At 41.6% G+C, this 14,098-nt stretch overlaps 1 protein-coding gene across 3 annotated transcripts in view; it reads left to right on the forward strand.

Annotated features, from left to right (window-relative positions):
* Positions 1 to 7,943, forward strand: part of TTC3 (tetratricopeptide repeat domain 3) — a 137,556-nt gene extending 129,613 nt beyond the window's left edge. For all 3 annotated transcript variants that reach the window (XM_054048969.1, XM_054048987.1, XM_054048978.1), the window contains 4 exons: positions 2,796 to 2,922; positions 3,067 to 3,294; positions 4,471 to 4,563; positions 5,897 to 7,943. In XM_054048969.1, coding sequence (XP_053904944.1) covers positions 2,796 to 2,922; positions 3,067 to 3,294; positions 4,471 to 4,563; positions 5,897 to 6,004 — 556 coding nt within the window. In that variant the 3' untranslated portion in view covers positions 6,005 to 7,943. The remainder of the gene's footprint in view (positions 1 to 2,795; positions 2,923 to 3,066; positions 3,295 to 4,470; positions 4,564 to 5,896) is intronic.
* The last annotated feature ends 6,155 nt before the right edge of the window (positions 7,944 to 14,098 follow it).

Raw genomic sequence — 14,098 nt, forward strand, 5'->3', positions numbered from 1 at the left:
AGAGCTCCTTCCAAAGTGTTGGATGTATACTAATTTTTAAATATGTACATACAAGAAGCATGCTAAAACATACACTGAAGATGAGGCAGAGCCACTCATTAAGGTTAGAAGTGTGTTTTATTTTATCTCTTGAAAAAATTATCAACTTCTACATAAAACATACTTTTAGAACTACTTTGTTCCTAAGATTTTTGTCCTAGAAAAAAACCCATATAGGCTATTTCACCTGACTGTTCTGAAATCTCAAAATTGGCTAGGTAAATAGCAGTTTAATGCATACAGTTTTTATGGATTTATAACTTGTAGTGCCAACTCAGGTAGTATGATTTAAAAAAAAAATCACCTGTGAAGTTCTGCTATAAATTGCTGAAATATTTAGCTTGGTTTTTCTGCAGCCCAAGTTCTAAGGGCTAGTCCCCTCGTGTCTGCGGTTCCCAGAGCAGTTCATCTCTGTAACACAGTCCCAGCTGATTACATCCCCTACTGTAACTTGCCACCAAGTCTTCACTACCATAGTAGCAGTTCACTTTGCTTCCAATCATTTCTTTGCCAGCCTTGTTTTTAATTTTTTGGCTAGAAGTGAGCAACCTTTCTTCTCCCTTCCCTATTCTCTTCCCTTGTCTGTCCCATAAACACTGGTTAAATCTAAGCAGTGTTCCGTATGTGAGGCAGCATTTACAGGATCTTCAGAGGGCAAATTAATGCTGTGTCTATTCTCTGCCAGGACATGGGGCTCAGAGTCAGGGCAGGGGAGACCTGACATACCTGTCTGAGGAACCATGACTCCAATGTAGAAAACCCCTCCCACGAGACAAGTTATTGCGGGGGAGAGGGGTGGATAGCCAAAGATGAGGACACCAGCCAGCCAGCTCGGGGTTAAGTCCTGGGGCAGACCCTGATCAGAATGAAAAAACAATGGGCACCAAATCCCCCACCCCCGATACAGAGGTGGATCCTAAACTCCCTAGGAAAAGAAGCAGGATTCCTACATAGCTCTCCTTCCCACACAAAGCTACGGACACTAGCAGTGAGACCCCATTCCCAGTAAAGGGGAAGGTACAGGGAGATATTTCCATGGATCTCAAGAAATCCCACTCAAGCCATAGCCTGGTGACAACTCCTGCTGAGCAGATAAGAAGGGCCAAAAATCCAAAAATATTATAAAGGTGAAGAGAAAAATTAAAAGAAATCTGAGAGTATTTCTCCTCTGATTCAGGCTCTGCCGCTTCTAATGAGGAAGGAGAGTTCTCATATTCAGGCTCTGCGCAGGGCATGGAAAACATGCAGCAAAGGTTTTTCACCCTCTAATAAATTTGAGACCATATGCAGAAAGGTTGCATCTGCTCTCCAGATCAACCAGAACTGGCACACGAGGACCAGCCTAAGGGCAAATACCTGCCTTCCAAATCCTTGCTTCTGACAACATTCTCACTGCACCCTTTTGAGGATGTGAATAGGGATGAATGGGAAATACCTGACAAGGCTAAGCACATAAGCAGGTGTGCACTTAGATAAAATGCAAACACCAAAAAGCACCATTACAGAAATGCCAAAGGATGATACTGCAGTGGCATCTCTAGCAAAAGAAATGGTAATCCTGGGTGAAGAGGATTTCTCTCCCAGTGATACAAAAAGGTGAAAGACACCATAAAAGGAACAGGCCACTATATGCTTCACAAGAGACAGTCAGGATGGCCATGAAACCATGACAACAAAAGGACCAACCTGACTTCTAACCCCAGCAACAGACTTTATGGCAGATGCCTCAGTGGATGCAGTGAGATTCTCAGCTAGTGCCATGGAATCACATCTAACTGTGCCCTGGACTACAGATGCTTACTCCAAACAAATTCTTTGCTCACCCAAATACACAGGTTGTCTCCTGTCTGGAGAAAAATTGGATTAAGTTGTGGCAGACAGCACTTCCAAACCAAACTAGTAGTGTGTTGAGAAGGAACTACAAGCCCAGTAATATGCAGAAATACTCCTTGAATTTTCCGTTTCTCAGGAGAATGGTCTCTATTGACCACAGACAAGTGGGTGAGAAATAGTGAGTTGTGGCTACTCTCTGAGGGACTCACCCATCCCTTCTTCATCCACTCCTCCATCTCAAGCAATCCCATCAAACCTGAATTAACATTGCAACTATTTCCTTCAGTCAGCCCATTGTGGTTAAAACATCTAGATGCTGGTGTTTATTTATTTCAGATTGGTGTTGTATAAGAGCAGTGCAAACTAGACACTGACAGAATGGTATCTAGAAGTGTGTCTTCTAAATGCATTTTAAAATGTCAACCTCTCTCTCTCTTCTCCCCCCCCCCCCCTTTTTTTTTTTTTTAAGAGGGCCACTTCTATAAATCTAAAGCAGGGATTGGCAACCTTTGGCATGCGGCCTGCCAGGGTACTCCCCTTGGTGGACTGGGCCAGCTTGTTTACCTGCCGTGTTTGCAGGTTCGGCTGATCGCAGTTCCCATTGGCTGCGTTTCGCCGCTCCAGGCCAATGGGGGCAGCAGCGCAGGCCGAGGGATGTGCTGGCCCCCATTGGCCTGGAGCGGCGAAACGTAGCCAATGGGAACTGCGATCAGCCGAACCTGCAAACGCGGCAGGTAAACAAGCTGGCCCAGCCCACCAAGGGGAGTACCCTGGTGGGCTGCGTGCCAAAGGTTGCCAATCCCTGATCTAAAGCCTTTAAGCAAAGGCTTTTTTTTTTTTTTTTTTTTTACTGTAACTGTGCTGACTGAATCACAATGTAAACTGTTGTAAAACTCTGTTCTTTACTTTTTTCCCCCTTGCAGTTTTGATCTTACTAACTTCATAAAAGAAGTACAAATTAAAAATGGAAACAAACTTTCAGGATTGAGCTCAGATGAAATCCTTACCCGAGTGACCGAACTCATTCTGGACCATCAAAATAAGAAAAAGGTACATGGCAGATGTCAGACTTTTTTTGCACCATAATTGATTAAAATAGTGAAACAAAGCTGAAGAGGATACTGAATGTTCTTTAGCAAATGCATGGCATAATGCTTGATGATGATAAAAATTTCCTTTGCAATACCTCTGTAGGCTCCGACCTCAGCAAAGAGAACCGAAAAGCCAGCATCCTGCGCTGTAACTCAGACTCCGAAAGTAGCCAAGTCTGCCGTGGGAAATGTGTCTAGCCTCTCCAAGGCAAGGCCTTCCTATAAAACTGTTGCAAACAAAACAACTCAGCCATCACAGCCAGCCCACCAGCCGTGGAGACTTGTTGGAGGACCATCACAATCAAAATGGATAAAATCAAATGATTCTACTGTAAGTTTTCTTTACTCTTCCACTAATTTTTATTTATATTTATATCTATATATCTATATCTATATATATCTATATAATGTGTGTGTGTGTGTGTGTTTTCAATCGATGTATCAAAGCACAAGGGGCAATTTTATGATGCACTACTCCATAGTTTTTAATTTAATTAAGTCAAGATATTATATCTTACAAAAAATTCAACTAGGAAATCAAAACTTTTATATTTTAAAAAAGAAAATCTGTATTATTTGCTTCACTAATGTTCTTAGAAGATACTTTATAAAATATCTTCATTAGTCAGATGAGATCTCTGTGCATTGCAGTAATTAATGAGACAGCGTGTAAATACTTGGCAGTAAGCGCAGCACAGCTTTGACACACACACACACACACCCCTCCTCTCCCCCCCCCCCCCCGAGGGATGCCTTTTTTTTAATGCCTGTTGCTTTAGGCATTGTAAGCCAATTCTGAGTGTTCCCTGCTCTTCAGAGCAGAGAACTGGAAAATCTCTCCCTGTGTTTTGCTCCTGGCTGTGCCACTAACTTGCTGCAGAACTTCAGACAAGTCATTCATACACTTCCTGCATCAATATACTTATTTGTAAAATGGTGATGGGTACCCTACTTGATATCTTCCCCACAAAGTGCTTTGAAATACTTATTATTCACTTTCCTAGCCTCTATTTTTAGAAGCATAATGTATGTAACAGCACTATCAGGTGTGATCATGTATGAGGCTTTATTTTAAAGGTGATTTGAGAAGGCAGAACAAGATTTATCTGAGGTGTTTGCAGGATGCAATTACCATAATATGCAAATAAAAATGGGAGATGGGATTCCCAGACTTTCAATCACTAAACTTTGCCTTTTTGTAAAAACTTCATTGCTCTGTCTTCAAAAGCATTCCATAATGGTGTCTCAGCTTCAGTAGCATCACTTGCATTAACAACTTACTTTGAAGTACTGTTGTTCTGTTCTGTTGTGCTTTTAAAAAAGATAGGAGAAATGGATTTGTTTACAATAGGTTGTAAGCTCTTCAGGGCAGGATCTATGCCTGTTTTATGTTTGGAAGGCAATCAACCCACTGTGTTACAACTAGCTGACTATACTTGATTGATTTTTTTTAAAGTAGTTGCTAACCTTACATAAAATATATATATTTAAATTATTTTATCTCTAGACATCGGATGATGATCCCTGCATAATATGCCATGAAGAGCTAAGCCAGGAAGATATGTGTGTGCTAGAATGTGGACACAGTTTTCACAGACGGGTAAGGGTTAATACTTTTTTTTATATTCTCATACTATTTACATGTGAGTCTTTTTTGAACCTACCTATCTGATGTAAAAATATTTTTTGAATTAGACAGATTTCCCTTTTCAAAAAAGCCCCCAGTTGTATAGTATTTAGCATTGATATTAAAGTAGTAATTCATATATTGTTTTTTATTGTATCCCTTGTAATAACTCATTGTATGTTTGAGAATATTCCTCTTTTGTATTTTCAGTTGGCAAAATTTTCTTGTATTTTAGAGAGCTAGACACTAAAATGGTTTTGTTAAACTACCATTTAAGCTTAAAAATAAAGCTGACTGCAACCCTTCTATTCAAAGTTTCATAAAGTTACTAATTAATTACATCTTTCTGCATCACTTCAAAAAACTAAAGTGCTATAGAAATGCTAAGGTCATTAGCTAGGCTACGATTTTGTCATGGACATTTTTAATAAAAGTCACGGACAGGTCACAGGCAATTAACAAAAATTCACAGAAGCTGTGATCTGTCCCTGACTTTTATTAAAAATGTCCATGACAAAAAGGGGGAGAGAGGGAGGATCCAGCACCCTGCCCAGCTGTGGCTGGGATCTGCGGCCCCTGCCCCATGGCTGGCAGAGCCCCCTGCCTGTAGCAGCTGGGGAGCTGCCAGGGGATCCCCTGTGGGGACTGGAGTTCTAGGGGATTCCCCATGCTGTGGGGGCCCCCGCCACTCCAGGGAAGATTGGGTAGCCTGCAGCTCCCAGCCGCTGTGGGCTGAAGTCACAGAGGTCTGTGGAAGTCATGGATTCCTCTGCAATCTCCATGACCAAATCGTAGCCTTACTCATTAGCAATCAAACTCCAGACCTGTAATAGGACACAAGCTTCATTGCCAGTATTTTGTTAAAAGGGTAGGCAACCATGAAAATAGCTACATCTATAGTAAGTTCTTACAGTAAGGAAGAATCAAAATTGTAAACTAAAGTACATTATCTACTGGTATGTAGGACTTTATTAAAGTTGATGATTGAAAAGCTGTCCATGTGCATTTCATTATTATTATTATTTTTTTTTTTGAGTTTCCAAACCTTAAAAATAAGTGTAATAAAAGTAATTGTATAATTGGTGTACACCAGAAATTGGTTTTAAAAAAAACCCATAGTCTGTGCAGCATCATGGAACCAGAGGCTGTATTTTTTCCAACACCAAATCTTAACTTATGATTGAATGCTTTGGACAACTATCTATTTTTAAATGTATTTTTGTTAGTATTTATCACTAAGTTGAAAACTCTTAGTATAGCTGAAATTAACTAAAGGTTTCTGACATTCTCTTGCCATCTTTTACAGTGTATTGGAACCTGGCTTAAAACACAAAGTACATGCCCAACATGTCGAGTTCATGCTCTATTACCTGAAGATTTCCCTAAGCTTCCTGGACGAAACCGACATGCTTAAATTTTGCCTTATTAATATTCAGATTAGCAAGAAGATGCAATTCATATTAGTAGCTGCAAATAAATAATCTTGGTAACAAATGTGTATGTGTAATGTGCTGCCTAGAAATATAAGCGAAATCCTGGCTCTGTTGAAGTCAATGAAGCCAGAATTTCACTGAGTGCTCTAGGTCATGAGAAATAAATATTATAATTTTTATTCCAATTAAAATTTAGAAGAAAAAAAATCAAACCAGTTAATTTTTAATACTGAAAATGTTGGCTTTTTTCCTGATTACTGGCCAAATGGATGTGTATATTAACACACCATAGGCTATCTTGAAGAGGATTTTATGTAGCTTTCTTTTATGTAATTATCCGGTTTGTATATTTAAACTGAACAAAATGTATATCCCAAACGTATCAGGTTAAAACATGGGGTATTTTTTTTATTTTAAAGGGATACCTAAGTCACGTAGGCCACCAAATATACTTTTCTCTAGGGAAGGCCTATGTGCTTCATCCCTGGAAGATGAAGAGTGATCTCTCTTGAGAATTCAAGCAAAAGGTTATATAATTACATAAACCACTATTAAGGAACATAATTTTTGGGACCTAAATACTGTCCTTTTTTTGAAAGTTCTCTACCTTTAAAAGGTCCGATCAGATACTATTTGACTCCAAATTTAGCATTTGTAAAAATTTGTCAATTTAAAAAAAAAAAAAAACTTCAGCTGCCGATTACATGAAAAAGAAATCAAAATTCCAATTAGCTCATTTAATTAACATTCTCCTGCAAAGTTGGACCACAAACATTACCGTGTTGCTTCAGTGTAAAAAATAAATACTAACTTTTTCTCAGCTTGGTCAGTGGAAATAAATTAAACTGCTTAAATAATGAAAAGTAGGATCTTTTAAAACTTCAGTTTTAATTAGCTGTGCTGTTTGTAAGGTTTTTTTTAAATGATTTTTTTTAAATAAGATTAAAATCTATACATTTCCTAATCACAAAGTAGTGATTGTAGTTAAAGGCTTCAAATCACAACTTGTTCAGAATCCATATCATAACTGTTGGGTTTTCTCCCCTACAGATAATGTTTCCATACTAATACTGTTTTTGTATAAACCACAACTTTAAGTATTTTGAATTGGACTAGATTATTTTATATTTTGAATAACCACTATTATTTGTTAACATTTTCTGATTTTAGACCTCCAAGCGAATGATTTATTCACTTTTATCATGTTTATTTTTACTCTAACTCACTACATGGTTTAAACCTTCTACTGCTACATGCAGTTTCTGATTTTTGTTTAAAGTGATGTAAGAACTTAACATTTACAGTTAGAGGAAAATGTATTTTTTGAAGATGAATTAAGTATCATCATTAGTATTTAAATTTAAATTGTATTCTGTGCATGGACACTGGCTTATCTCTTGTTCTCTGATATGGGTAAATGCATCTGGAAAACTGATTTGTTACATTACTTTTTATTGAACCAGTCTAAAATGTTTATCTGAACTAAGCTTAGTGTTGGTCTTTTTGAATTGTCCCCTCAATAACAATGTGCTTGCATTTGGGGCATTTTTTAAAATATCTGCTCAGAACTGCCTCTACTGCCCTAATATTTTGCATTAGTCTTGTAGCATTTTCTTCAAGTTTTGAAGATCAATACTGGTTAAGAGTTAAGATCTGTTAATTGCTGAGTAACTTGTCATAGCAACCTGAAGACCAAAACTAGGTTACGTACCACTAAACATTTTAGACTCTGAAAATGTCAAGAGTATTAAAGTTGACTGGTTACATGAAATAAAATGTCTAATGTAACATAATCCTCCCACACACAGCCTATTTATACTTCTTTTGAAGTTTTTTGTTAAATCTACCTAGTAATCAATTTAGTATGTTTAATGTTAATTTGAGGCTTGTGATCAAGTAAAATTATTTCTACATCTAAAATGTGTGGTTTCTTTGTATAAGTTCATAGTTACATATGTAGAACACACTCACTAAGTTCTTACTTCCACTGATTAGGAACTCACATCTTACCTAAACATAATTTAAGATTTCCTTTCTTAGGCATAACCTCTCTCCCAATCCATAACTTTGCCACAAAATGAGTTTGATGCCCCCTGTTGTACACAACTGTCCATAGGTGATACTGATGTGGAAGTATGGGGATATGGAGGTAAGCTAAGGTCCTGAGAAATCAGAATATCGTTGGGAAATATCACAGCTAGAGTTCTATCCGACTTTTTCTTTTTTCTTTGGCTGAGATCTAGTATTACTCTGGATGTCCTGATGTGCCCATGCCCCCACCCCCAAACAACATGAAAACATAAAGGGTGGAGCAGGGCCAACCAACTCTTAATTTCTTCTTACCACCCTGGCATTGAGAAAGAACTTGGGCTCTACCCACCTTCTGCCCCACATTTACACCTCATTAGAGTAGTTACTTAGTTGTAGTTAGCTGCTTGTTTTTATATTGCCAGTGGGCAAAATTAAACAAAATAATTTGTTGTTAGTTTTATTATATTAAGTACAGTTCTCCATACAGGGGCCTTAGACTTCATGGCAGAATTTAAATCTCTGATGTCTTGAATCTTGTCCCAACTGTGGTGTTTCTATGCCTCTTAATGACTGGCACTCTAGGTTCCTTTTTCGTTTTGGAGAAGAGTATATCCTGGGTCATTGTTCTATCTGACACTGCTTCTTGAAGTGGTCTCAGAAGGCAAGGCATGCCGACTTAAAGCTTTCTATTGGAGCGCCCAACGACGCTCGCCTCAGACTCTGAAAAGAGAGAGGTGGCCAAGGGACAAACCCCCAAGCAGTCCATTACTGTTAGCACCCCTGTGAAATGTGAACCCCTGAACTCCTGGGCTGCCTCCTTGACCAGAAACTTCAATTGTTAGTTACTGAGATTTGAAGGGCACAACAGACCTCCTTGATGCAGTCAACCTTGTTCTGGGGGAGGACGTTCCAAAGACAAGCCTAAACATAGGTCTCCTTCTTCAGTACTTATGAAACCAAGAAACAAGTCACCATTTCTTGGACTCATCTCAGGCTTCACTGTCAAAAAGTAGTAAACTACCCAAGACTGGGTCCCTCCAACACCTCAACACTGACCATGTATTGAGTGAGTCCAGAATCATCCAGCTCTGCAGACCACAGTCCCTTTGGTACACACTCCCAAGCACCAGCACTCTGTATAGATACCCTATACCTGTGTCCTCAGCACCAAGTTTTCCAGCACCGATATTCTGAAGCCCAGCATCTCCCACAATTACAATACACCTCTACCCCAATATAACACGACCTGATATAACACGAATTTGGAAATAACGTGGTAAAGCAGCGCTCGGGGGGGAGGGGAGGAGGCTACGCACTCCAGTGGATCAAAACAAGTTCGATATAACGCGGTTTTACCTATAACGCAGTATGATTTTTTTGGCTCCCGAGGACAGTGTTCTATCAGGGTAGAGGTGTATGTATGGGTTATTGCCCTCCTGGCTGCCGTTTCCAGAGGCAGCTCACAGCTGTAGCCCAACCTGTTCAAATCATGCCCCCTTCTGCAGCTCACTGCCAGATCGTCTGCAGGCAAGTGACTGTTCACTTTGCTCCCAACTTTACCCATTTTTTCAGGCTGTGGCATGCACCATTTCTTCTCCTGGACTAGTTGTGCAGTGGCGTGATCTCGGCCCCAACTTCAGGCATGGCAGGGCTGTGCAAACATCGAGCTAAATCCAAGCAGTGGTCTATTTGTGAGGAAGCTTTTACAGGCTCTTTAGAAGGCAAATTATGCCCTGCCTGTTCTCAGCCAACTGGAGGGGCTGTATTGGACAGGCTCGTTGGGTTCCCACCCTGTCCCCAAGAAGCTGCAATTCCAACACAGAGAAGCGTGATCCAGTGTTGCTGAGCAGAGCAGGGAGAGACTCCAAGGACAAGGAGGACTTTAGCCAGCCAGCTTGGACAGAACAGCACCAGAAGGAAAAAACCCTAAGGGGCTCCAGCCCTCCCCCCCCCCCACACACACACACATCCTAGAATTCCCTGGGGAGAGAAGCAGGGCTCGTATTCAGCTCCCCTTCTTCCCAGCTCAAACTGGGGAATTCTAGCAATGAACCCCAATTCCCTGGGAAGGGGGAGAGGGACCCTGAGAGAAATCTAGAGGGCTCAAGGTACCATACAAAGCAAGCTGCAAAAGCCTGTGCCCTGACCATAGCAGGGCAGCAACACCAGCAAATGTGACCAAAAAGCGCAAAAAGGAAAAGCAATGGCATTTAAAACAAAAACTAAGATTTGTCCTCTGCCTCAAACATCACCACCTCCACTGAGAGGGGAGCACTCAGATTCAGCCTCTGAGCAGGGCATAAAAAAAAAAAATGCAACAAAGTTGTTGTTCTACCCCCATGGGCAAACAGGTTGTATCCACACTTTAGATCCAACCTGAGCCAAGCACACACTGCACTGACAAGCTTAAAGGCAAATATCTGTCTTACAAATCTGAGACAGCCAGCCATCCCATGGTACCCATCTATGAAGACATAATCAGGGAGGAACTGGAAATATCTGACCAGAGTAAGTGCATAACTAGGCATATATTTATATCTAAATTGCAAGCACCAGAAAAATGCCATTACAGATATATCAGGGTTTCTCAAACTTCATTGCACCACCACCCCTTTCTGACAACAAAAATTACTACATGACCCCAGGAAGTGGGTACTGAGCTTGCCCAAGTCCTGCTGCCCTGGGTGGGGAGGGCCAAAGCCCAAGTCCCACGGCCCCAGGCGAGGGTTGGGTGGAGGAGCCAAAGCCAAAACCCCAGGACTTCAGCCCCAGGCAGGGTGCCTGTAACGTGAGCCCCACTGTCCAGGGTTGAAGCCATTGGGCTTTGGCCCCAGGCAGTTGGGCTCAGGCTTCAGCACCAGCCCTGGTGACCCCATTAAAACAGGATTGTGACCCACTTGGGGTCCCAACCCACAGTTTGAGAATCACTAAGAGATACCAACAGTCAATGCTGCAGCAGTATCTCTAGGAAAAGGTATGGTAATACCATCTGAAGGGGATTTATTTCCCAAAGCTCTAACTTAGAAAGGTAGAAGCCATTCTCAGAAGGGATTTAGAGGCTTCATCAGCCACCCTTAGAGCATTCCTGCTTTCAAGAGCCGCAACGTCCTGGCTGAATGACCTTAAAGCCATAAAGGACAGATCATCCTGACTTCTGGCCTACACTTAGAAAATTTCCCTTGCAACAGCCTTTGTGGCAGATGCTTCAGTGGATGCAATGGGATTTTCAATGAGGGCCACGACATCCAGCTTAGCAGTCAGACGCCACAACTGATTTCATCCCTAGAAGCTCAACACTCACTCCAAAGAAATTTTTGCTCATCTAAATTCACAAGCTCGCGCCTCGCTGGGGAAAAACTAGACAACATTGTGGCAGAAAGTGCTGCCAAACCAAAATAGCCCCTCAGTCTAAGCAGGGACTACAAATCTAGCAACAGACAAAAATGCTCCTTTTATCCATCCTCCTCGCAAAGTACCAGAGGAAAGACAACAGGTGTATCAGGAAAACTCTGAAACAGAAGATGACATGGGAAGTCCAGAAATCGTTCCACCATCTCTAAGAGACTACCATGACAAGGAACAAATATGCCTCCATCCAGATCTAGGAGACAATTTCCCACATCTCAGAAGAATGGTCTTGATTGACCACAGACAAGTGGGTGAGAGAAGCAGAGAATTACAGATACTACCTCAAACTAAGGACTTCATCCCATCCTGTCTTCATCCACTCCCCCATCTCGAATGACCTCTATTCAATGTGAGCTGCTGTTAATGAAATCTCACATCTCCAGGACATAGGAACAATAGGAAGGGTTCCTTCAGAAGCAAGTTTCCTAGGACAATACTCCACTTTCTTCATTGTCCAGAAGTAGGTGGTGGTGGTAGTGGTATATTGTTTGAGCCATCCAGGATCTCAAGTGGCTCAACAAATGGATGAAGATGACAAGATTTTGGACGGAGTCTCTAGTTTCAGATTTCCCTGTCTCAAGGGGACTTCCTTGCTTCTGTGATTCTAGCAGATGCACATTCCTGTATGGCCATGTAACCACAGACTACTGAGATTCACATACATCACAGCTTGCTACCAGTACCAAATGCTACCCTCTGGCCATTTGTTGGCCCCCAGGGTCTTTACCAAGATGTTGTTGATGGTAATAGCCAAACTCAGGATTCAGAGCACTCACTATATCCCCTCCTGGATGGCATTTTGATCAGAGCTTTGACCCAAGCAGCGGCACATTGTGCCACAGTCTGGATGCTGGATCTGCTTCAAGCACATCAATTTGTGATAAACACCAAGAAGAGATCCTGGTCTTCCTCCATAGAGAGAGTTCATTTGGGAGCACTGCTGTAGCAAAAGGTCTACCCATGATTGGACAGATTACACAAGATTCAGAACTTGATATCCATGTTGTTAAAGTGTGCAAGGCCAACCCTAATTAAATATCTACAGCTACTGGGCCTCTTGGTTTTGTATATAGAAATCACCTCATGAGCAAAGGTCTTATATCAGAGGAGAGGTCTGGAGGCACCTGAAAGTATGGAACCATTCACTGGAATGCCTGCAAGATCAGGTACTGGTTCCAAACCAGATGCTGACTCTAAGATGATGGACAATTCCACAAAATATTTGCAAGGATCTTCACACATGCCTTCCAGACCCCCACACTCTCAACCAATGCTAACCTGACAGGAAGGGGAGCTCACCTGGGCACAGGATAGCACAAGGAGCTTAGAAAGCCAGGGGGAAGAACCAGAGCATTAAAGCTGTTGGAGCTCAGAACTATTCTTAATATTCATCTCACCAGCAGGTTTTGACACCACAGTTAAGAGTCTGGCAGAGCCTATGGAGGATTTGTACCATCACTCTTCCTTTTGGTGTAACCTTCCTTTTTTTCCAAGGAAACCTGGACTGGGATCACCACACACCAGTGAGTCCTAGAAATTATCAGAACAGGATATTGACTGCAGTTCTACACCCTTCCTATCGCTACCTTCCTTCCCCATCCCTCTTCAGGAAATCTAAGGAGGTACTGTTGAAGCAAGCGCTAAACTGTATCCTACATCTTAAAAGGAGTGGAGGTGGTATCCTCAGTTAAGGTACAAATGATTTTACTCCCATTATTTTCTCATCCTAAATTGGAAAGGCGGATGGTGTCCTATTCTAGATTGCACCATGGGAGTTCAAGTGTTTGGCAGATGTGGTAGCTCACTTAAGGAGATAGGGTATCAAGGTCTACCCCTACTTTGACTGATTGACATGGGGAAGATCAGTCCAACAGGAGACCAACTCTGTTTAAGTAATTCTATGGCTTTTTACCACACTGAGCTTCAACACAGAGAAAAATCTACACTCATTCTGATTGCAAATATAGAGTTAATAGGAGCTGTGGTAGGTTCAAAGATGATGAGAAAAATTCCAAACTATAGTAGGCCTCATCAACCAACTTCAAACTCACACAAAGACATCAGTTAGAGTGTGCCTCAGACTTCTCAGACACCATGACCGCATGCACATACATGATGCAATTTGTCAGGCTTCACCTACTCTCCATGCAAAGGTGGTTGAAATCAGTGTATTTTCTCCAGCAAATGTCACATAGACATCCAGCTTATGGTCCCACAAGAAGTCCTCTCCTCATTCAACTGGTGAAAAGACCCTCTTCAGGTCTGCAAGGGAGTGTCATTCTCTGCACCAATACCTACCAAGACTCTGGTGACAGATCCCTCCAGGCAGGGATGGCTCATTTGGATCTCCTACAAACAGAGGGCCCTTGGTTCAATCAGGAAGTTCATCTGAACATAAATACCCTGGAACTCAGAGCCATCCACTCTGTCTCTAAAGCATTCCTGTCTTTACTCTAGGAAACCACAGTCCAGGTGTTGACAGGCAACAATTCAGCTATGCATTGTGTTAGATAGGGAAGCCATTTGGCTCTGGACTTGGTGTATTCATCATCACAACATGCCATTGGCCCTCCATCCTTCAGGTGTTTGGAACTCTGACTAGCAGATCCTCAGCAGACAATTCTCAGACACCCACA

Source organism: Malaclemys terrapin, chromosome 1 (genome assembly GCF_027887155.1).
Source record: "Malaclemys terrapin pileata isolate rMalTer1 chromosome 1, rMalTer1.hap1, whole genome shotgun sequence".
NCBI classification, from domain to species: Eukaryota; Metazoa; Chordata; order Testudines; family Emydidae; genus Malaclemys; species Malaclemys terrapin.